Source organism: Schistocerca piceifrons, chromosome 8, assembly GCF_021461385.2.
Source record: "Schistocerca piceifrons isolate TAMUIC-IGC-003096 chromosome 8, iqSchPice1.1, whole genome shotgun sequence".
NCBI classification, from domain to species: Eukaryota; Metazoa; Arthropoda; class Insecta; order Orthoptera; family Acrididae; genus Schistocerca; species Schistocerca piceifrons.
In genome coordinates, this window is record NC_060145.1 from 139,982,778 (window position 1) to 140,007,822 (window position 25,045).

General features: G+C 42.2%; 1 protein-coding gene across 1 annotated transcript in view; it reads left to right on the forward strand.

Moving 5' to 3' along the window:
* LOC124711197 (lysosome membrane protein 2-like) overlaps nucleotides 1-25,045 on the forward strand; it is a 222,793-nt gene that overhangs the window by 96,171 nt on the left and 101,577 nt on the right. Inside the window, exon 2 of the mRNA XM_047241127.1 lies at nucleotides 22,080-22,171. Coding sequence (XP_047097083.1) covers nucleotides 22,080-22,171 — 92 coding nt within the window. The remainder of the gene's footprint in view (nucleotides 1-22,079; nucleotides 22,172-25,045) is intronic.

Here is a 25,045-nt window from a genome sequence, read left to right on the forward strand (position 1 = left end):
GGACACGATCTGGCGTACCGGAGGCGATGGCTGGTTGCTTCGATGTCCCATCATGGTGATGATAATGTCGCGAGTATAGCTCGAAACAAATTATCTTGGTCTAGTTGTTCCAGACTAAAGACTTCCTAGCAATACAAATGCGTCTCTGAGGGAGATGAAGAAGGCCCGCCACACAATCAATGATGGTACAGTGATTGATTTTAACAATCGAAGTCACTCAGTAACTCCGAAACAGTCAACTTCAGCCAAAACTGCTCAAGACAGACAACATAGGCTGCTTGTACACAGAACGCTCAACTGACAACTGTACCCGGAAAGTTACGTTGAAGTCGAAACTTCAGCAACTTCGTCAAACAGTTAAGGAAGGCAGGCTGTCCAGAGCAGCGAGAGCTCAGTCTTGTAACCTACTCTGACTGAAAGGCGAGAGCCGACTTCTTCAAGAGCACCCGTACAAGCCGAACACAGAACATTCCCGCCCCCACGACAGTGGCCATGGTTAAAGGTTCCAATCAGCATTCGAAAACCGGTGGAAAATTCCACTCTATTGCCGACGCACTACTATTCCACCAATAGAAATACTTGGCACCAATTTCTGCGCCGATTTTGCTACGTCACGGAGCTATCCCCTGAGCAAGCCAATCACAGTTATGATTTTGCAGAAAACGCGGGAATTTGCCCACCAAGACTGCCTGGGAACACAAGTCATTCCCACGCTTTGCTGGTAGCCCGCCAGAAAGAGTTTTCACTAAGTTTCTCTGAAATAACGGAATCTCTAGCCCAGCCACTCCGTCAGGCCCCTGTGAGCTTGTCGCCCCTGCTCTTATGACAATGTCGGCGTGTGGAAAGCATCCACTCGACTCCCTCACACCCGTCGGCTTAACCCTTTCAAGATCAGCAGTATCCGCCTGTCTCCGGACCATGCGGGTGACCCGTGTGACGAGAGACGCTGCATGGGAAGTCCGCGTGTGAAGGAACAGCAACTTTTCGCCGCATGCAATTAGAGAGGAAAATCGCATTACTCAGAGTAAGACAGAAATATGAGAGGGGGCTCATGCCACCTCTCAAGCTGGTGCAAGAACGTTACTAAGATGCTCAAAAAACCCTAGTGGCAGACACTATAAGAGAGGCACCACAGAGAGGTTTATTATCGACATTTCGAGAGAAAACTTTCAGGGAAGAGTCGTGCAACATATTAATTTCTCCCACATACTTCTAGCGGAATGACCGAGACAAGAAAATTTGAAAAATTAGCGCTAATACTGGAGCTTACCGACTATCATTCTTCCCACGAGCCATTCGCGAGTGGAACAGGCGAGGTGGGATCAGTTAGTCGTCCCAGAAGCACCCAGCGCCACACCCCGTTAGGTGGCTTGAGAAGTATGATGTACATGTAGATGTAAATTTGTTGGTGTATCAACCTGCGCTGCTCGAAGTTATGGTGTCCCACTCGCAAACCATGTGACACAGCATATGACCAAAAATGGCTCAAATGGCTCTGAGCACTATGTGACTTAACTTCTGAAGTCATCAGTCCCCTATAACTTAGAACTAATTAGACCTAACTAACCTAAGGACATCACACAAATCCATGCCCGAGGCAGAATTCGAACCTGCGACCGTAGCGGTCGCGCGGTTCCAGACTGAAGCGCCTAGAACCGCTCGGCCACTTCGGCCGGCAGCATATGATCCTAACCGACAGTGATTGGAGTGCCACGTCTTGTCAATGACAGTCGGTTTCAAACCCAAAAGAAATTGCTACTGTCGATGAATGAAAGTCCATCTCAACCAATCTCCGAGCAAACTTTTTGCAATAGACATCTAAAGTCGGCTATAGGGCAAAAGTCCATTGCTCACAGCAGTACTTAAGGGAAGGTTGTGGTAGAGAGGGGCGAAAATTGAGTGAAGTTTAGAATTTCCTTTCATACGAGGACTTCTTTATGAAAACGGTGATTTTACCACTTTATTATACATGCATTCGTGTATGGAAAAATGTTTTTATCTTATAAAAGATTAAAAACGGCGTCTGCAGGACCTATCAAAGTATGCGCCTGGTTTGCGCGCAGATTCGTGGCTATTTCTGAAACACATAAAAAAACACGGTGCAGTTATGAAACATACGTGGAAACAAAAAAATGGCATCTATCTGAAAAGCAAGCCAATTTCTTCGCGTTTTCTCAAGTTCAAATGTTTTAAAAAAATGTACTTAAAATTCGAATACAAAAAGGCTCTCGCTAAGGCGTCTTAAATTTAATTATCTTTCATTTTCAACTTTTGTAGTCCTGTCTTCCTCAGTTGCGTGTAATATCACGGTGTATTGATAATTTTTACTTATGGATCGTCTGACAGCAACTGAATAAAACACAATTTTAGTGCCATTCGCGTTTCGCCTTTATTTTCTGCAAGGCATCATCAGTGGCAGGTTGCGTGGACAATTTCTTACATATTACGTTCCTGTTGCATTTTTGGTGTTGTTCTTCTTCTTATGAATACCAATTTGCGGTTTTTTTCCCACGTTCCACAGCACTATAAACTGAACGCTTGTTTCAATGCAATGTTTTGGTTGGCATTCATAAGAAGAAGAACAACACCAAAAATGCAACAGGAGCGTAATATGTAAGAAATTGTCCACCCAACCTGCCACTGATGATGCCTTGCAGAAAATAAAGGCGAAACGCGTGTGGCACTAAAATTGTGTTTTATTCAGTTGCTGTCAGACGGTCCATAAGCAAAAATTATCAGTGTACCGTGATCTTTCATTTTCTTTATATCAAATTAATCGATTTATCTGTCAGGGCTCCAGAACCCTACGCGCCCTGAAAAATGTTGTTTCGAAAAAACAGGTTTAAAATTTGGAGTAACAAAAAACCGTTATTCTCAAACTTAACGGCTAATGTGGGATGCGAAGACCATAGATGTATTCTTCCTCTTCCTCAGATAAGCTCTGGTGCTGAATCTGGTACTACATTTTCTCAATCCGGGCTCATTTGTCAGATTGAGACATTCCTTGCAACGGGGCGGCCAGGCATTGCATATCAAATAACTCCACGAAGTTTTTGCTATTCGTCCCTGTGACGATTCCTAACATGTTCATGGTCTTCATAATAGATTAATAATATTTCATGTATGTACCAGTAGCTATATATCCTGCTATTTCTGTAGTTTTTTACTCACAATGAAGATGTTTCGTTACCAGTTTCCAAATGTGCCCGTTTAAGCCCTGTTTGTCATTTTGCGTATTGGCACTGGTGCATCTTTTAAGCAAAACTTCATTGGACAGAATTTCATATAGTGGTGGAATCTTTTCGTGAACTAATTCATAGAGGGCCTTTAGCTGCGTATATTTCGGTTGGCGCACTGTTCCATTCAAAATGCTATAACTTCTAAAATAGTTTCACAACCAAAAACTCCTTTTCCAGGCATAATCTATCTACTTCAGGGATGCAAATTCTGTAAAGAAATCCATGTTTTCACCGATCTCTACCAGAACCTTCCCTTAAAGCTGTGTGTCTTTCAGCGGAATAAACAACACTCAAAATGACTGGGGCGTGTCGCCCGTTGCCAGATGATGCAAAGTGTCCAGTGTACCGAAAGACCAATGAGGCTTTTATCTCGCAATGTGTGGAGCGTGTAGCTCATGCTGCAGATGGTTCTGTGATGTTTCAGGGTGTTTTTCTACCATGACTTCCGCCCACTTATAACACTCTCGTCTGCTACTGCTGTACCTTAACCTCAAAACTGGAGGCAGTTTGCAAAACAGAATTATCTTGTTATAGCAATTATGGTATAAAGCAACCGAGCAGTGTTACCCTCTGAGAGGAATTTTGTTATGTTGACCGTGTTGTTCCTAACAGAGGTGGCTTATCGGAAATGAAAGTCAAAATTACGTAAATATTGGAATAGTAACATACAAAATTTTGCCTAGCTATATTGTTTACAGAATAAGGGAAACGGTCGCCAGCCTAATTAGGCAAGAGAAAGATTAACGTTCTCGTTTATGAAAGTAGGTATAAGTAACTATAATGGACAAACACAACCTAGACTTAGCCACACGCGAGTGCAATGAACTCTGACACACATATGTTTTAAGATTGAAGCTAACAACTGGAGCAGCACAAACTATTTACAAAAATTATAAGAGATACCGAAACACCCTATTACTTTCAGGCTTACATAAAGTGAATGGTCTTTATAACATTACTATTAACATGCACTTCTAATACACAAGATACACAAACACTTAGCAAACTTGAATATATAATGTTCCACAACTGCAGCTTTCTCACTTTTACTACAGCGAAACACAATACTGACCAAATTGCAAGAACTGACTCACCTTTAAGAATTTACTGCAGACAATAATGTGATCGTTTGCCTTATAAGCCTCAGTCTTAAGAACTTTTAATATTGAAGTTAGCAACAGCACTTTAAATAGCAGTTTTAATAGGAAGATTATTTTGAGCAAATAACATTTACTTTAACTCACTCTATTGCCACATTAACTTTAACTTTCCCTTTACTAAGTTCAATAGGCATTAATTAGCAAAACTCTAGGCTTTAATTTCTTTTAGTAAGGACACTCGGATATCACTTTAGCTCAAACGGAGAGGAACCTGAGAGGTGTTATGATGAGGAGAAAAATCAAGGTAGGTACATAAATTCAGATACAAATTACCTTATATTTCAGCGCATTAGCACGTCCATTAAGCTGATCCTTCACTATACATCATTATAGTATTACGTTGCAATGATTGCGCAATGTGGTGGCAACTGCCTGTTGGTTGGTGGAATTGTAGGCAGAATTGCTGGAAAAGCCTCTCTCGGAATCAGTACAATATGCACACTTTGCATAGCAGTGCACAGTTTGGTAGCTCATCTCCGACCGGTGGCTCGTCCCCGACTGACTATCAGTTCCACCTTTTCCACCTAGGCCAACCACAATTTGCGCGCGCTACACAGTTCCGTTCCCGAGGGGAACCACTACACCTTTTACATCCAGAATAACTAAGAGCCCTAAGTGAGGATCAGCAATTTACATAACAGCAAACAAATATATTAAATAAGACAGAACATTTTCACATATTGACACTTCTACAAAAAATTATTCACACAAAATTACAATCATATACAGTAAGTTTTGTTCCCTCCAAATGGGACAAAGAATTTAAATTACAGATACACTACTTTGCATAGAATCAAATCACGACATCAAAGGTTTGACAAAGAAAAGAGTACACAATTTTATGTTATCGATTCAAACACATTTACAGAAGATCAACAATGTGACATTAAATAAGCAAAAAAAAAAAAAAATCCATACAGCATAAGAGCTGTGGTGTTACACACTCGTTCGGGATACCATGAACTGGAACCAGTATGTTGATTTCTCAACATTCTCAGTGGCCAACCGTTATCTATTCTTGTACAGTTTCATAATGAATTCTGTATTGCGTCATTCCCGTCTTTCCTAGACGAAAACAGCCGTATTCGAGGGGCTGTACGTCTGCCTTCATAGTTTGATGATCGCTCAGGCACTCTATTACACCTCGACTCGTTAGCTAAGTCAAATGTATGTAATCTGGGACTGTTTTGGAACAGAGGGTGAAACGTTGCAGTCAATTTTGCGTAGATTACTAGCTCAACGACTGCCTTCAGCTGGATATGGCATACATAAAGAATCTAAAGGGGTCTCTGCCACGATATGTGGGGGCATTATCAAGGTTAGAGGCAGTGCTATACTGCTCCTGAGAGCGTAAGTAATATTTTGTCAGGTGTGATTATATCCCTTACGGCTTCTACTTCATAACGATCCAAAATAGACAATGTGCGTTTCCCAGTTAGTTAATATACTTACAGCAATGTTCGCAGACAGCAGGTGCATACCAAATGTGGACGCACAGTAGTTCATGCTTAATCATAGTGGAGCGGGAGGGAAACAACATTGCCAAGGGTGATCGCGCAATGATTGATCGACAGGACAAACACGCCGCTTATCGCTTATTTTGCCTGTCGCTCGGCTTAGCCGAGCTCCAGATAGACACAACGTATTAACTACATGGATATGACGTCAACTACGCGTTCTAGCAGATGCGGAGTCATACCGGAAATACAAAACTGGAGACCTAACACAGAGCAAAGTAACTACAAGAAGAGCGACCACCGTATTGACAATAATGTTAAATTCGCAGTAACCAATTATGCCTTCGTGGAACATCGTAAAACAATTCAGTAGTTGATATGATCAGAGGGAAATGAGAGTTGCAAGAAAATTGCTATATTTACCTTGATATATGATAATTACAATTAACAAATCAGAGATTATTATCACTGTGAATATTTTGTGACTTAACTAAGGATTCTGACTGTGTTAAACTTTATATCTTGATACGAAAATTAAGACACTGTGCGATAGCAGACACAGTTGTTCCATTGGTTTTAACTGACCTGTACAACAGGAAGCAAAGTGTGTCAATTCCACGCCGACTACGCAGCAAAAACGCTCAGAATTTGTAGCAGTCAGTTACGTTTTACCACATGTTTCCAATTTAGATCCTTATTCCATTTGCATGGTCAATAAATGAAAATATTGTCCTACTCTGCATATGACTCAAGCACAAGAGCACGGAGTAATACCAGTCCTGTTACTGAAAAGGAGGCTAACGAAATATTTCTAGGTAAATTAATTTTTGACAACACTTAGTGCATACTATTCACTATTTCTCATGGAACTAGAAAAGCTTTAAAAATAGTCTGCTCAGACAACACAAGAAATAGACTACAGGTGGGTCACAACTCCAAAACCCACACTCCAGAACCAATGAAACGCCTTAGTTTGGTTACGTTCATATAACGCATGATTTTTACAAATTATGATTGAAGAAACTAGTTTATTCTGCAAATTCCCACTCACTAATGACTTACGGAATCATTGTTTCGGCAAAGTGAAGTTGTAGGGATAGAATTTTTCGAAAACAAACGCGTGTTAGGAAAATTATATCAGATGTTAGTTCTATAAATCCTGCTGACACCTTCTTAAAAAAGTTGCATGCAAGTATATACAGTGTGAATTGGAGCTCCACCAATAAATTTCAGACGTGGTACTATGTACCACAACAAGAAAAACATGTACACTAAACATAGGCTCTAAAATGTATACACTGAGAGCTATCAGCACTTGTTCATCTTCGATAAAGTGAAACACATCTCTTCTACTGGAAGCTCCTATTTTTCTATATTTCGTGAGGACATACTATGGACCAAAACAAGAAAAGAAATGTTCAGTAAACGTCGGCTCTAAAGTGCATACCTTAAGAGCTATGAGCACTTGTGCAGTGGAAGAGATGTTTTTCATGGTACCGAAGCTGAACGTTTATCGACTCAGTTCTGGTGCATCCTGTATACAAGCTGCATCATAATTATCAACAAAAATTCACTCGGGTGAAAATTCCCATTAAACGTGGGTTCTCAAACAAGCCGTCTGTGAGGTAACTGCGAGTGTGCGGTTAAGAGTCGCCGTGAATTCAGTATCAAATATTGTCCCAGTTAATACAAATGTATTGGAAATATATTTTCATTGAGTCCCCATCTAATAGACTTCAGTTTTCACTCAAGACGTATCTTGACAAAAAGCATGATACTACTTCAGTACATACATGTTACTATTTGTGGTCCACTGATATACACTACTGGCCATTATAATTGCTACACCACGAAGATGACGTGCTACAGACGCGAAATTTAGCCGACAGGAAGAAGATGCTGTGATATGCAAATGATTAGCTTTTCAGAGCATTCACACAAGGTTGGCGCCGGTGGCGACACCTACAACGTGCTGACATGAGGAAAGTTTCCAACCGATTTCTCATATATAAACAGCACTTGACCCGCGTTGCCTGGTGAAACTTTGTTGTGATGCCTCGTGTAAGGAGGAGAAATGCGTACCTTCACGTTTCCGACTTTGATAAAGGTCGGATTGTAGCCTATCGCGACTGCGGTTTATCGTATCGCGATATTGCTGCTCGCGTTGGTCGAGATCCAATGACTGTTAGCAGAATATGGAACCGGTGGGTTCAGGAGGGTATTACCGAACGCCGCGCTGGATCCCAACGGGCTCGTACCACTAGCAGTCGAGATGACAGGCATCTTATCCGCATGACTGTAACGGATCGTTCAGCCACGTCTCGATCCCTGAGTCAGCAGATGGGGACGTTTGCAAGACAACAACTACCTGCACGAACAGTTCGACGACGTTTGCAGCAGCATGGACTATCAGCTCGGAGACCATGGCTGCGGTTACCCCTGACGCTGCATCACAGACAGGAGCGCCTGCGATAGTGTACCCGACGACGAACCTGGGTGCACGAATGGCAAAAAGTCATTTTTCGAATGAATCCATGTTCTGTTTACAGCATCGTGATGGTCGCATCCGTGTTTGGCGACATCGCGGTGAACGCAGATTGGAAGCGTGTATTCGTCATCGCCATACTCGGCGTGATAGTATGGGATGCCACTGGTTACACGTCTCGGTCACCTCTTGTTCGCATTGACGGCACTTTGCAGTGGACGTTACATTTCAGATGTGTTACGACCCGTGGCTCTACCCTTCATTCGATCCCTGCGAAACCCTACATTTCAACAGGATAATGCACGACCGCATGTTGCAGGTCCTGTACGGGCCTTTCTGGATACAGAAAATGTTCGACCGCTGCCCTGGCCAGCACATTCTCCAGATCTCCTACCAATTGAAAACGCTTGGTCAATGGTGGCCAAGCAACTGGCTCGTCACAATACGCCAGTCACTACGCTTGATGAACTGTGGTATCGTGTTGAAGCTGCATGGGCAGCTGTACCTGTACACGCCATCCAAGCTCTGTTTGACTCAACATCCAGGCGTATCAAGGCCGTTATTACGGCCCGAGGTGGTTGTTCTGGGTACTGATTTCTCAGGCTGTATGCACCCAAATTGCGTGAAAATGTAATCACATGTCAGTTCTAGTATAATGTATTTGTCCAATGAATACCCGTTTATCATCTGCATTTCTTATTGGTGTAGGAATTTTAATGGCCAGTAGTGTATGTTAAAGATGTTCTACGCATCGCCATCGCATGCAGATGCAATACTACACTCCTCTCTACAGTGTGTTCCGTATCATTTCCCAAAGTTTGATAAGACTGTATAGTTCGCTGATGCAGTTCTTCAGCTTTGTCGGCTGGAGTGATGTGCACTTCACTTTTGAGACGACCCCATATAGAAAATTCCAGGGACTGAGGTAAGGTAGTCTTGGTGGCCAAACTGTGAGTTTTCACGGATAATTTTAATACTTTTATCGTTACCAACATTTTACTGCTGAAAACTCAGCGCAAAGCGTGTTTGTGGCCCTAATTCCAAAAACATTGTCAAGGAATCGCATACATCTATTCAGCTACTTGCCACAGCCTATTAAATGTCTTGCAGATGATACGGTAGACGTCAACACTGAATTAAACAACTTTCCACAGGGCAACTCCTCCTCCTTCTACATCTACATCTATATTCTGCAATCCACCTTGCGGTGTGTGGTGGAGCGTACTTTGCTTACCATTGATATTGCTCCATTTTCCCGCTCCAGACGCGAATGAGTCACTGGAAGAACGATTGCGGCTAGGCCTCTGTGTGAGTTCGAATTTCTTAAATTTTATCTCCCTGCTACCCTTGTTTGTATCTTCCCCTTTTCCTCTATTAGTTCCATGCGGTACTTATCCCAGACTGACGGGCAATAATGATGTATTAGTCGAACAACGGTTTTTACACTACGACACTGAACAGAAACTGAATTTTCTCATTATAACAGTATCGAAGTGTAACAATACAAGTCAAGATAGATGTAACGGAACTTGAACAGCGTATTTGCCTCTATTGGTTACGGTAGAGAGATCGATCTTTCGGTCCCGTCTGTATGTTTATATATAATATTGCATGAATAAAGGCTGGGCGAGTGTAAAGCTATCGTTAAAAACGCACGCCGCACGATTTGTTACGATTTGATCGGTCATAATAATAATAATAACATGCTTTTGAATGCAATTAAAATATAACGGCGATACCTGTTTGGTGTTACTGGAAATAATATGTAGTAAATTAATGAGTAAGATAGCCAATCCTATAAGAAGAGGTAAAATTGGTCATCGGCGATACCTGTTTGGTGTTACTGGAAATAATATGTAGTAAATTAATGAGTAAGATAGCCAATCCTATAAGAAGAGGTAAAATTGGTCATATTGAGGTGTTTTGCTTTATATCGGAGAAGCCGATGATACGGCGTCATTTTTTCGTTTACTCTTAGGAATAAACAAGTAAAGAAGTGCTAATTGTGCGTTGTCAAAAAATATAGGGGCGAGTTTTAAATAACTACGGCGTACGATCAGAGTAACAGAGTAACAAAAGGACATTTAGTTACACGAAATCGCGGATAGCGAAGTGAGGTCATTAAATTGAGTACACCTACACGGAGGTCAATTCCGGGATAAATCTATACGCATCTCACGAGGGACGCGGTATTGAGGCCGTTTTTTTTTTTTTTTTTATTATTATATCGCGGAGAGCGGGCTCCAATTCATGAAAAAGAGAAAAACGTTAACTTTTACGCGAACTCTTAATAATAGCGGATCGGAGAGAAAAGTGTGTAATTGTCTTAAACCTAACAAACATTCGTGGAGGGCGGTGGATAAACTAGAAGAGTCAATAACAAAATACTGTATTATTATCATTGACTGTTGGTGTCGAGCAACCAAAACTGTTCATCAAAGGGTTTCGATGGAACTTGGGAGTTAGGGTTCAGGCACTCGCATATACTCAACATCAGAGTGTGAATGAATACTGAATGCGAAATAAAACTGTGAACAAAGTTACGTTAAATAAAACAGAAGAAACAAGACAGTTTGGTCGTATCTGTTATTATTCCATAAACTGTAACATTTCTTATTGTACGGAGCCTTTGTAGACGATCTTTATGACAATTTCCTTCGAAGGGATCTCGTTACGAGCTAAGTTTTGGGGACCTGGTCAAGAAGGGGTAGTTCGTAGATCCTAACTACTGCAGCTATTCTGGTATCAGGTGCTACCGTGTCCGTTGTGTGTTGTCAATGACTTGTTGTTGTTGTTGTTGTTGTTGTGGTCTTCAGTCCTGAGACTGGTTTCATGCAGCTCTCCATACTACTCTATCCTGTGCAAGCTTCATCATCTCCCAGTACTTACTGCAACCTACATCCTTCTGAATCTGCTTAGTGTATTGCCTCAGAACACGTCCTACCAACCGGTCCCTTCTTCTTGTCAAGTTGTGCCCCAAACTCATCTTCTCCCCAATTCTATTCAATACCTCCTCATTAGTTATGTGATCTATCCGTCTAATCTTCAGCATTCTACTGTAACACCACATTTCGAAAGCTTCTATTCTCCTCTTGTCTAAACTATTTATCGTCCACGTTTCACTTCCATACATGGCTACACTCCATACGAATACTTTCAGAAACGACTTCCTGACACTTAAATCTGTACTCGATGTTAACAAATTTCTCTTCTTCAGAAACGCTTTCCTTGCCATTGCCAGTCTACATTTTATGTCCTCTCTACTTCGACCATCATCAGTTATTTTGCACCCCAAATAGCAGAACTCCTTTACTACTTTAAGTGTCTCATTTCCTAATCTAATTCCCTCAGAATCACCCGAATTAATTCGACTGCATTCCATTATGCTCGTTTTGCTTTTGTTGATGTTCATCTTATATCCTCCTTTCAAGTCACTGTCCATTCCGTTCAACTGCTCTTACAAGTCCTTTGCTGTCTCTGACAGAATTACAATGTCATCGGCGAACCTCGAAGTTTTTATTTCTTCTCCATGGATTTTAATACCTACTTCGAATTTTTGTTTTGTTTCCTTTACCGCTTGCCCAATATACAGATTGAATAACATCGGAGAGAGGCTACCACCATGTCTCACTCCCTTCCCAACCGGTGCTTCCCTTTCATGTTTCTCGACTCTTATAACTGCCATCTGCTTTCTGTACAAATTGTAAATAGCTTTTCGCTCTCTGTATTTTATCCCTGCCACTTTCAGAATTTGAAAGATAGTATTCCAGTCAACATTGTCAAAAGCTTTCTCTACGTCTACGAATGCTAGGAACATAGGTTTGCCTTTCCTTAATCTAGCTTCTAAGATAAGTCGTAGGGTCAGTATTGCCTCACGTGTTCCGATATTTCTACGGAATCCAAACTGATCTTCCCCGAGGTCGGCTTCTACTAGTTTTTCCATTCGGTTGTAAAGAATTCGCGTTAGTATTTTGCAGCCGTGACTTATTAAACTGATAGTTCGGTAATTTTCACATCTGTCAACACCTACTTTCTTTGGGATTGGAATTATTATTTCTTCTTGAAGTCTGAGGGTATTTCGCCTGTCTCGTACATCTTGCTCACCAGATGATAGAGTTTTGTCAGGACTGGCTCTCCCAAGTCCGTCAGTAGTTCTAATGGAATGTTGTCTACTCCAGGGGCCTTGTTTCGACTCAGGTCTTTCAGTGCTCTGTCAAACTCTTCACGCAGTATCATATCTCCCATTTCATCTTCATCTACATTCTCTTCCATTTTCAGAATATTGTCCTCAAGTACATCGCCCTTGTATAGACCCTCTATATACTCCTTCCACCTTTCTGCTTTCCCTTCTTTGCTTAGAACTGGGTTTCCATCTGAGCTCTTGATATTCATACAAGTGGTTCTCTTTTCTCCAAAGGTCTCTTTAATTTTCCTGTAGGCAGTATCTATCATACCCCTAGTGAGATAAGCCTCTACATCCTTATATTTGTCCTCTAGCCATCCCTGCTTCGCCATTTTGCACTTCCTGTCGATCTCATTTTTTAGACGTTTGTATTCCTTTTTGCCTGCTTCATTTACTGCATTTTTATATTTTCTCCTTTCATCAATTAAATTCAATATTTCTTCTGTTACCCAAGGATTTCTACTAGCCCTCGTCTTTTTACCTACTTGATCCTCTGACTTAAAGTTACCATATCGCATGCTCTAAGATCGACGCGCCTTTCCACTTGGTATAACGGTGCCTCACGACATCAACGACAACGCCGACGACGAAGGAAGATACGGTAGAGAAGGGCGATCTGTTTTAATTGTTAAAAACCATCCAAAAGCCAAGATCGCACAAAATATATTTCTTATTCAAGACAAATGGTTTGAACACTCTTAGTTGTCATCTTTAGGTCTTAAACATCTTTTTTAGTCCGGCATATTGTAATATTAGTATCTGCTTCGATAGCTTAAATACACTCACATTCGATAATCTAACCATCCAGGCTCATAAAATCCATACAATTTGGGTAAAAATTTCTTAGATCGTCGCTGAGCAGCGACCACCTGATATTTCAAAGAATACTTTACGCGCCACGGCGCGGAATAAGAATTGTTCATAAACTGGATCGATAGAGATACTTTGTTTTCATATTTTTTGACAGCTGAAGACTTGTAATCCTCTTCTGTTACCACAGTCGTGGTATTTTTTAAAGACGGCGGACGCGTACATGGCGTGGTCCGCAATCACTAATTAGTTATTATAAAATGTTACTATTGTGCAGTGCTATGTAAGAATTTATGTGTGCAGCTAAGATGAAAGGTTGAGAATGTTAAAAGACTTTATTTAAAGAAACAGCCAGCAAGATATAAAATTGAAATGTACGGAGCCTATTGTTAGAAATACTGACTAAGGTAATTAAATTGGTTATTGTATTCTTAAATGCTGTAATGCCTGCTTATTACTTAAAGTATTTCTATGCTATCCATCTCCTATTAATAGCAACAGAAATAATGGTGTTTTTATAGTTTTCATACAGCTACCAGGGACCGACTGCATGTCAGCAAACGTCGTAGTTAAGGCAGAAGGCGCATTGCTATTTTACCTTGTTTGTGATTTAAATCCAACTTCTTTTAATGTGTGGTGTAGTATAGCAAAGAAAATTTCCAGCTCTGTGTGGTCCTTTAGGGTTCTCTGTTCGTAGTTGCTATGTCTCATATCCGGTCGTGATCGAACATGATCACGGCACAAATAAATTAAGTGGCAATGCGAACTCTGTTCTTGATCATGAGAACACAACGCCTTCTGACAAACGATTTAAGGTGAAATATAAACTATCACTTACAGTACTTAACTTTTTTGTAAAGTCTTTGCTCTTCCCGCCAAGAAGAGGTGCAAAACTCACAACAGATTTCTGAATCTTCACAAGAGAATAATAATTTGATAAAAATATAAATATTTTTAAAAAAAAGAAATACATCACAATATGTAAACAGATGTGCTATTGTGTACCCTATTTGTATCATGTAACAATACGTATATGGACATGGCTTTTTGGACAAAGTGCCATGTGTTTTTAAATATTTTAGCGATGACAAACCTTTATAATGTGCCGCGTTTCATCCACTTGACATCTTCTGTATGAGGTTCAGTGTAAGATGAACATGTTTTACTACGGAAAAAAAATGTTTAAGACCCGAAGATGACACTTAAGACTGTTGAAACCGGTTATCTCGTGAGCGTGTGGGTGCTATTCTGTCATTCTGTGCAACGGATTAATCTGAGATGTACCCTTTACCCTGTGGCTCCCGCAAGGTGCAATTTCCACCCCCACACTACTACAGAAGTCAGACAGACGCTCCTAACGTTCTAAAGAGAAATGCCTGAAAAACTTTCAGCAATAAATATCTTCTGGAGTCGTCTGCTGTAAGGAAATGACACAAAAATTCACAAAATTTCTTACGTAACAAGTGGGATACTTGGGTACTGGAGTAATGCTAGTTAGTGTAAGAAAAACATGAAACTAACGAAAATTATTACTTATTTTTGCAAAAATTCTGAGAAATCACAATGGCACTTTTAGTTATGAACTGAACAAGTTATTTCCGGGTTCTTTTCGGAATGTGAAGTTACGTCTTAATAGGATTCGCTTATGAAATTTCTATACAAAGTTTAAGATTGTTATTGACTTGGCAGAATGGCTGAGAGCTGCGCCTACTCAGCTTGAATAATTATCCGTTACAATGTTGCTAGCCTCGAGGCTGTCGCATGTGAAATGCAGTGAGGTGTACTGTTGTGGAGGAAATATGAGGCTCGCAGGAGCTGTAGTGCACAATACCATAAGCTGCGATGACTGCTGTCTGCACCACTCGCTGCTGACAAATAAGATAACTCTCGTTCTATCTGGATTGACCTTCGCTAATCAAACTCTCCCTACGCTTTGATGAAGTCAAGGACTCCTATTCGCCCCTAGTCTAACTATTGGCGTGGTACACCGGTCAGAGAACCAGTCCACCGCGATGCCACTCAAAAATTCGCTCGCAGGCGTTTAACTATAACTCTGACCGTTCGCGCCGCACAATAAGTGTGGCAGCCAACACAGTGAACAACGATTAATCACAAGGACTCAGTATAGAGTCGCACTCCGAATCGCTCTTGACAGAGGTGCTCTCCCAGTGAAGTACTGAGGAGAGACTTGTTCCTCCCTCTTTGAGTACACGTACGAGCGCACACGCTCTCGTTAGGTGTTCTCGCTCCAAGAACGACAACGGAACGGCCCCTCTCCATGCCAGACATGAAGAGGTATATCTTTCAGTCTCTTCCATTACTCCTTCAGCTCAAAGCGTCTGGAATATCTGCTGCTAATCAGCATTGCTCTTCTAGAACGGGAGAATGACGTTTCGTTTAAGGCGACGAATCCGGATATCTGTAGCATCGGCGTTTGGCGTTTGCTGTCTCCCTGTGAAAATCTCTGAAACTGCGTGCTATATTTGTAAGGAATGCGTAGGCTGGGCGCTCCCACACAATGTAGCGGAATTTGCTTTTAAGCCAAACACGGGGTCGTTCTTCCTTTCACTCGGGCAAACGCTGTCTGTTCTATGGTCAGTCACCGACCGACATAGATAGGCTGAGTTATCCTCTGAAGTAACCGGCCCCCCAGTGTACGGTTTTTGTCTCCTGAACTAAAAGCCCCTGCGACCATTGTGTCTTGAATGTGTGTGTGTACGCCAGTCTCGAGTATTTCAATCTCGGTGCATATTTGCGATTTATTAGTTATTTGCATATCGTTTACATGAATTCATACAACATTGACTCTATCTTATCGAGTTTGCTTTCGAATGAAGCGTCTTGATGTGCGGAATATGATTGTGAGGGCGGAATATGTAAGTAATGAAGGTCAGGAGACCACGACGTCTTACAATATTGAATAAAAAATATTTTGTGCGATCTTGGTTTTTGATTGGTTTTTAACTGATCAGAAACTTCAGATAAACTCTCAAAAATAATGTTTTATGTTATTTAATGCTCAACGCCTAATAATAAAGTAGGATTTCAGCTCCTCTGTTCCAGTGAGGAGACTCTTCAGATAACTTCTTAGAGATAATGTTTCGCCTGATTTTATAATTAACATTGGGACAGTTATACAGAATGGCGATAATGATGCTAAACAAAGAAGATCGACAGAGCAATGTACCATAAACGTGTGAGTGCGACCGCAGAAGGACGGCATGTAATTAAGTCCAACAGCACCCTCTCTGTGTGACAGGTCACTATTACGTCTAGCTTAATAAGTGATGTGACGTCAAACGAACTGAAAACATGGAAACACATACCAATATTCCTCTTTAACGTCGCAGAGTGACACATTCTCGAAATAAGTATATTATAGTGTGATTTTTCAACTCGTAGAAACAAGGGAAGTGGACTGATGTTTGAAGTCCCGTCAACAGCCGACGCGCACTAGGCATGCTGCTAAAGCAGTGGTAGATAAGTTTAACAACTTGATAGAAAAAGTCGTCCACAAAAAAAAGCGGATAATGAAGCTCTATATATGAGCACCAGAGGTACTGGTCTTCCTTTAGGCGACTCCACGTACAATTCAGCAAAGCAATACCCCGCCTCATACGACGAGGACGTACAAGCGTTCTTTGAACAATCGCGGATACCACCGCTTCCGTGACCTGTACTTAGATATTGCTCATCGAACGTCTCTCGATATGGCTGTTTTGCAATGTATGCCAACAACCAATGTTGATGCTGTCTGTACTCAGACAAACTGCGTGGACACAGACTCCGGAAAATATTCAAGTCCTCTTTTATGTGATGTTGCAATGACATAGAATCTGAGAGCAGCACTTGGCCGGCCGGAGTGGCCGTGCGGTTCTCGGCGCTACAGTCCGGAGCCGAGCTACCACTACAGTCGCAGGTTCGAATCCTGCCTCGGGCATGGATGTGTGTGATGTCCTTAGGTTAGTTAGGTTTAATTAGTTCTAAGTTCTAGGCGACTGATGACCTCAGAAGTTAAGTCGCGTAGTGCTCAGAGCCATTTGAACCATTTGAAGCAGCACTTGGGCGCTTCCATCTAGAGTGAATTCTTGTCATATTTCATCTTTAGTACTCTAAGCCTAACTTTTGTGTATTCTCAAATACGTAACCTAAGGGATGAAGTTTTCCTCTGTCGTGTGTGTCGTGCTTGGCCCTACAATTTTCAGAATTATTAGTGTATCCGTTGATGAAGGAGCATCGAAATACTCTGTAACTTCACTGACATCTTTTAATAGGATTTGGTGTCTGTACGCTCAGTGAGCTACATAACGACGACAAAGCTGTAATCTACATACAAAAATATAAAGAAGAAATTAGCAGTATATGTAGGTGTATCTTTTTTTCACGTTATTGTCTTTTCTCCCAGTTATTCCTTCATCTACTCCTTCTCTAATCAACAATGAAGTTTACATAGTACGGCATTAATAAATATTTATTTCTGAGTCATTCTCTTAAATGATATTAACTATTTTTCACCAAAATGAAGACGAATTATGAACAGCTGAATGGCTGTTGTAATGTATTTCTTTATGCTGGACGTTGCAGTCAATCACATACTTTGTCATAGACCGTAATTTTGAAACAGCAGGATGATAAAAATCAAGTGACCGTGAAACGATTGATGTATTAATAGCAAAAAATAGGTTTTCTTTAATTTAATAATAAAATTGTTTGGCAGAGGTACTTGAAAGTTACGATCAGTAAAGCAATTAAATTGGTTCTATAATGAAAAGTTTTTCTTCTCTCATTTCAGTAGTTCAACTGCATATTGCTTTCATTAATGAATCCACTGCAAAATGAGGAACTGGAAAGTTCTGTTTAATGACGAAAACAAAATAACGTAAGCGGACAGATGTAGAGGAGAGTGCGTGATATATAATTTACTACGTATGGCTCATTTTCATCTACACCGTTCTACTTATTCCAAATTTAATTTATACGGGTAGATGAAAGCCTTTCCGTCTGAGACTGTTGCTGCAGCGTATATGCAACATAGCGGGATTCCTATGCAGGTATATAAGCACCGACATGTAGGCAAAGGACTACGGTGGCATTCTTGTCGTTCCGACGTACGTGCGGTAAATGCGGAAACGTGACCTGTGGTGACGTTATTACAAAATGCAACCAAACAGGACCACTTTGCTGTTGTTCTTTCCTTGGCTGCCGAAGGAAAGCACCGGTACACATCTACAGTGGTGTAAATATTTACTGCATCACCTCTTACAGTTAATTTTTGTTACCATCGTTGAATGACTCGGCTAAATTTGCCTGATTTCTCTTGATTTCTACCAAAAATGCATATACATAATAATTTTTGTCAGTTTGTTTTTAGTCTTAATTTTTGTTTCTATAAAAATGTTTTTTCATAATTTAACACATTCTTGAAAAACGAGTGTAAGTGGATATGTCAGCTATTCTGAAATATGAATACTAATGTCAAAAGAAACACTGCATATTAATGTTGTAACAAAACACTGATGGATTTTAGTGTGTATTGCCTCATATGAACACACTCTTGCATTTAATACTTTGTTGCTCCACCACGCGCCTTAATCACCGCTTGGCATCGTGAAGGCATTGAAAGAATTAACTTTTTGATGTACTCCTCACTCAGTTCATGAAACCACACACGCACAAGGGTCTCCAACAGCTCCCACTTACTCAGTGGCTTCTTTTTGGTGACAGCATTTCCCACAAACTTCCAACAGTTCTCAATAGGATTGAGATCAGGGCTGTTTCCAGGCCGTTCATACTCTAACGCCATTTTGTCGATGGAAAGGATTTACCTGACATGTAGAAGTACGTCATAATCAACCAAGAAAGTAATCTGCTTCGTGTTTGGTACAAATATTCGTCATAAGAGTCACCTTCAAAGCTCTAAGGCAACGAGCTGAGTCATCTTGAAAAATGCAATTAGAAACGTCTCCAAACTGGTCTCTAATAGTTGGCAGAAGCTTCCTTTCAAGGATGCTTATGTAGACATCTACCTTGACAGTGCCCCATTGATAAAGTACAGACGACCTGTGTAGCAACTTTCTTTTCTGGCGTTAATACAACTGACCTGCCCATCTTCTCACTGCAAAGTCTCAACTCAAAATGGCAGTATAAACATTGGTTTCATTGTAAAACCAAACGACAACAACAAAGTTGTGTATTGTTGGAAAACATGCGTGAAGAAGTCAGATTATTGAGGCAAGAATATGTCAAAGTTTAGCAACAATGGGGCTGGTATAACATGAAGCAAACTGCTGCAAAAAGACGAAGTAATTCATGGTGATGCAATAAATATTTCCACCACTTTATCGGCGAATGAAGAATATGTACAGGGCAGTTAAGGCGAACTGCCACAAGGGGTGCTGCAGCTCCATGATGACGCACGTCCCCGTATCACAAATGTCGTAAAGCAGAAGTTTCACCAAATCAGGTGGGAGACACACGAGCGGCCGCCCTATATTCCTGATCCCTCCCCGTACGATTACGCCTTCCGTCCCTTAAAAGTGCCTTGACGGTCAACGCTTCTTACCGGATGATGATGTGCGGCAGGCAGTTGCGGACTTGTTCACGCAGCGGGACACGGTGTGCCAGACGAGTATCATTAACATGTTGCGATGATTTTGCCTGACTCGCATACCGTTTCTGGACTGTATGGTCTTTTCACGGAAAGTTTGTGATCGTCCCTTATACATACTATTAGTTGCGGTCTTCAGTCCAAACAGTAGTTTGGTGCAGCTCTCCATGATTATCTTGTGCAAGTGTATTCATTTCTACAAAACTTTACGTTAGACTCAGTTCTTTATTGAATTCAATCCGTGACCTCGCCCTACTATTTTTATTCCCAACATTCTCCTTCATTAGCAAATGAAGTATTTCCTCGGAATGTGTGCTGTCAACCTATCCCTTCTTTCAGTCAAGTACACTACTGGCCATTAAAATTGCTACACCACGAAGAAATGCAGATGATAAACGGGTATTCATTGGACAAATATATTATACTAGAACTGACATGTGATTACATTTTCACGTAATTTGGGTGCATAGATCCTGAGCAACCAGTACCCAGAACAACCAACTCTACCCGTAATAACGCCCTTGATACGCCTGGGCATTGAGTCAGACAGAGCTTGGATGGCGTGTACGGGTACAGCTGCCCATGCACCTTCAACACGATACCACAGTTCATCAAGAGTAAAGACTGGCGTATTGTAACGAGCCAGCTGCTCGGCCACCATTGGCCAGACGTTTTCAGTTCGTGAGAGATCTGGAGAATGTGCTGCCCAGGGCAGCAGTCAAACATTTTCTGTATCCAGAAAGGCCCGTAGAGGACCTGCAACATGCGGTCGTGCAATATCCTGCTGAAATGTAGGGTTTCGCAGGGATCGAATGAAGGGTATAGCCACGGGTCGTAACACATCTGAAATGTAACGTCCACTGTTCAAAGTTCCGACGATGCGAACAAGAGGTCCAAATGGCTCTGAGCACTATGGGACTCAACTTCTGAGGTCATCAGTCCCCTAGAACTTAGAACTACTTAAACCTAACGGACCTAAGGACATCACACAAAGCCATGCCCGAGCAGGATTCGAACCTGCGACCGTAGCTGTCTCGCGGTTCCAGACTGTAGCGCCTACAACCGCACTGCCACTCCAGCCGGCGAACAAGAGGTGACTGAGACGTGTAACCAATGGCACCCCACATCATCACGCCAGGTGATACGCCAGTATGGCGATGACGAATACACGCTTCCAATCTGCGTTCACCGCGATGTCACCAAACACGGATGCGACCATCATGATGCTCTAAACAGAACTTGGATTCATCCGAAAAAATGACGTTCTGCCATTCGTGCACCCAGCTTCGTCATCGAGTACACCATCGCAGGCGCTCCTGTCTGTGATGAAGCGTCAAGTGTCAAGGGTCTCCGAGTTGATAGTCCATGCTGCTGCAAACGTCGTCGAACTGTTCGTGCAGATGGTTGTTGTCTAGCAAACGTCCCCATCTGTTGACTCAGGGATCGAGACGTGGCTGCACGATCCGTTACAGCCATTGTGTAAGATGCCTGTCATCTCGACTGCTAGTGATACGAGGCCGTTGGGATCCAGCACGGTGTTCCGTATTACCCTCCTGAACCCACCGATTCCATATTGTGCTACCAGTCATTAGATCTCGACCACGCGAGTAGCAATGTCGTGGTACGATAAACCACAATCGCGATAGGCTACAATCCGACCTTTATCAAAGTCGTAAACGTGATGGTACGCATTTCTCCTCCTTACACAAGGCGTAACAACAACGTTTCACCAGGCAACACCGGTCAACTGCTGTTTGTGTATGAGAAATCGGTTGGGAACTTTCCTCATGTCAGCACGTTGCAGGTGTCGCCACCGGCGCCAACCTTGTGTGAATGCTCTGAAAATCTAATCGTTCGTATATCACAGCATCTTCTTCCTGTCGGTTAAATTTCGCGTCTGCTAGCATATTCGTGGTGTAGCAATTTTAATGGCCAGTAGTGATAGGTAATGTTTACTTTGTGAGACTCTAACACTGAGAGACATTCGGAATAGGTCCTACGTTAAAGTTAATTTTGTTGCTTAATATACCGAGTAACATAGTGAACTTCAGGTGTATATCTTTTTTAGATTTTGAACGGTAACTGCCACAAATCTTAATATTGAGCATTTAAGCAAGACAGTTTCTTTGCTTTCGCAGGCACGCTGCTCCTTAGTATTCTGCTGGCGGCCAGCCTGGGTGGTTCCGTCTTCATGTGGGCCCACGACGTCTACAAGAGGACTCTTCAGGACGTGAGTACTGCCCAAAGAACTACATAGTGGTGGCTCATTGCTCTTTTCGACGTAAAGAATACGCAAACTACTTTCTCTTGTTGCTACAGGACTGAGTTCTTGAACGCAGAATAGAATTTGGTGCTGTGTAAGGTGCCAGGATTTGGCCACTTTTACGTTAGCTTACCAACATTAGTATTGATAATAAAGGGACTGGCATGGGCATCAGATCATTGACTTTATTGAATTAAGATAAATATGAGGCACTCTCGAGCAGTATTCCCTGCATGTCTGCGTGATTAAGTCACTAACTTAAAGCGTTGGTGAAACGTCGTGGAAGTTGAGAATTGTGGAATATAAAGTCTGCAGCTGGCCTTAACTCGCCGGGCCGCCGTGGGCGGCAGGTAGCGGTCACCGGAAACGCGGGACAATACGGAGCTTTTGGGGATAGCCCTGCATCCGGAGCCACCTGTGCTGGGCAACACGTGGCGAAGACGGGAATTTCGCTTGCCTAGGGGCGATATGACCTACTCCAACATTGGGTAGAATCTCAGAAATGCCGTTGGAGGGATTTCGGTGGTGTTAGAGCGTTAGACATTGGCCGAAACTGAGTACTCTTCTGCCGCGTTTTCGTACGCGTGGAAGACGGGATAATTGTGGAGAAAGAGGACTTCGCCTTCAGCCATCGAGCGGTACGGACTTGGAGACGGCGTCTTGGCCATCGTCTTCGAAGGGAGATATACGGTCTGTATCGCAGCATTGCACCAACGCGTGTTCCGTGCAGAGTTCTGCGGTAGAGCTCTTTGTGTGCTCAGAAGCGAAATTTTCACCATCGCTTAACCACTTCCAACAACTTACCTAATATTATTGATCTTGTAGTTACCCTTGCGGGGTGCCGATTATTCATCAACGTAGTTGCTAGTAATAGGGGCGCATAATTGTAAATTGTTAATGTGCCATTCTCAGGAGTGTGTGAGTGGACAAAGAAATTCACCTCTTTTTTTTCTTTGTAAAGTTTGTCAGTTGTTGGAAATATCAAATTAAAAATGGTTCAAATGGCTCTGAGCACTATGGGACTTAACATCTGTGGTCATCAGTCCCCTAGAACTTAGAACTACTTAAACCTAACTAACCTAAGGACATCACACACATCCATGCCCGAGGCAGGATTCGAACCTGCGACCGTAGCAGTCGCGCGGTTCCGGACTGCGAGCCTAGAACTATCAAATTAAATGCCAGTATTACAATCGAATTATGGACTTCATTATAGTTAGCATTTACCCTGTCCCAGTAAGCTTTATATGTATCCTAGTCACTGCACAGCTTGCCCAGACGGGAAGGAAAGAAGGTTAGCGGTCTTCTCTGTCTGAGACGGACAAATAAGCTTACAGCTGTAGGCATCGGTACTACACTAAAACATAAACCCTCTTCAACATGAATCAACAACAGCTCCACAATTTCACGCTGTACTTCCAGACCCGTACTTCAGCGTTTTTCTACCATGTCTGAAGCCGTACTCCGGAACATTCTCCATCTCCTATCCAAACGAAACTCCAGCAGTCCACCACCCGACAACGGTATCCTCCCGTCAGAGACGGTTTAAGGCCCATCGACACAAGCCACCGCTTCTGACACCGAGCTGTAAGGAGCGCCAGAGGCGCCTTAACTGTATAAGATTTCTGTCCGGGACGTATCACTATCGTTAGCGGCCGCTTCGGGCGCCAAGTTGAGAGGGACGCCGGGGCGCCGGAGTGCAAGATACGTACACAGTGCGTAGCACAATAAGTAGGGCAAACAGACACGGGTGAAAGTGGAGGAAGGGGAGCCAAATGATAAGTTGCTTAGGAAGAAAAATGTTCTCGAACCGCTCTGTCGTCCTGCTACGTATGTATTCCGTAAGACAAAAATACTGTCCGTTTTTCGCACAATGGGGCTTCTTTCTTTGGTTCGAGACAATGTTTCGGCCATCTAAAAAGAATGCATGACAAAAGGTGACCAAAATTAATTTAAAGAGGTAAGAGAAGATAGCCACTTGGAATATGGAAAGCAGTAGTTACCTGTGAGGCAACGGCATCCAGAGACCTTCAGGAAGGAGATTGGCCGGACATAAAGACGTGCAAAATGGAAATCGAGAACCAGCGGCAGCCGTAAATAACAAAAATGGTTCAAATGGCTCTAAACACTATGGGACTTAACATCTGAGGTCATAAGTCCCCTAGACTTAGAACTACTTAAACCTAACGACATCACAGACATCCATGCCCGAGGCAGGATTCGAACCTGCGACCGTAGCAGCAGCGCGGTTCCGGACTGAAGCGCCCAGAACCGCTCGGTCACAACGGCCGGCCGTAAATAACACTCGCCATGTTATTGTGAGAAGACAGTACAGTGTGAATTTATTCCTTGTTCCCCAATTAACCAGCATTACTATCCTTCAAGTTAGGTCCTAAAATGATTCCGCGAGGCACCGGATAGGAACAGCCTGCACTGTGACTGTCACAATTCACAAACGCTTGGAGTTGGCACTAGAGTCAGATTTTATGCCTGAGATTCGTAACTGCTGTTAACACAAATTTGTGGAATTTTGAATGGAACAAATGCTTCTTTTTGTGAACCACTGTATTCCATTCGTGTGCTGTATTTTTCCAGTACAACCCAAAATTTCTTTTTCAGGTACAAACATAACGTGTCGCTGAGTTGGTTTAGCAGTCCCACTGTTGTTACTTATATGTCATAACTTACAATATAGAGAGTAATACCAGTTCTGTACATAGATACAACAAAAATCTAATATTACTTATTGTACACAAAACATAACCCAACAAAGATAAGCTCGTTCACAGAAGAACTCACTAGCACCAGATAACTTGTTGTCACTTCGAAACGCACTGTTGT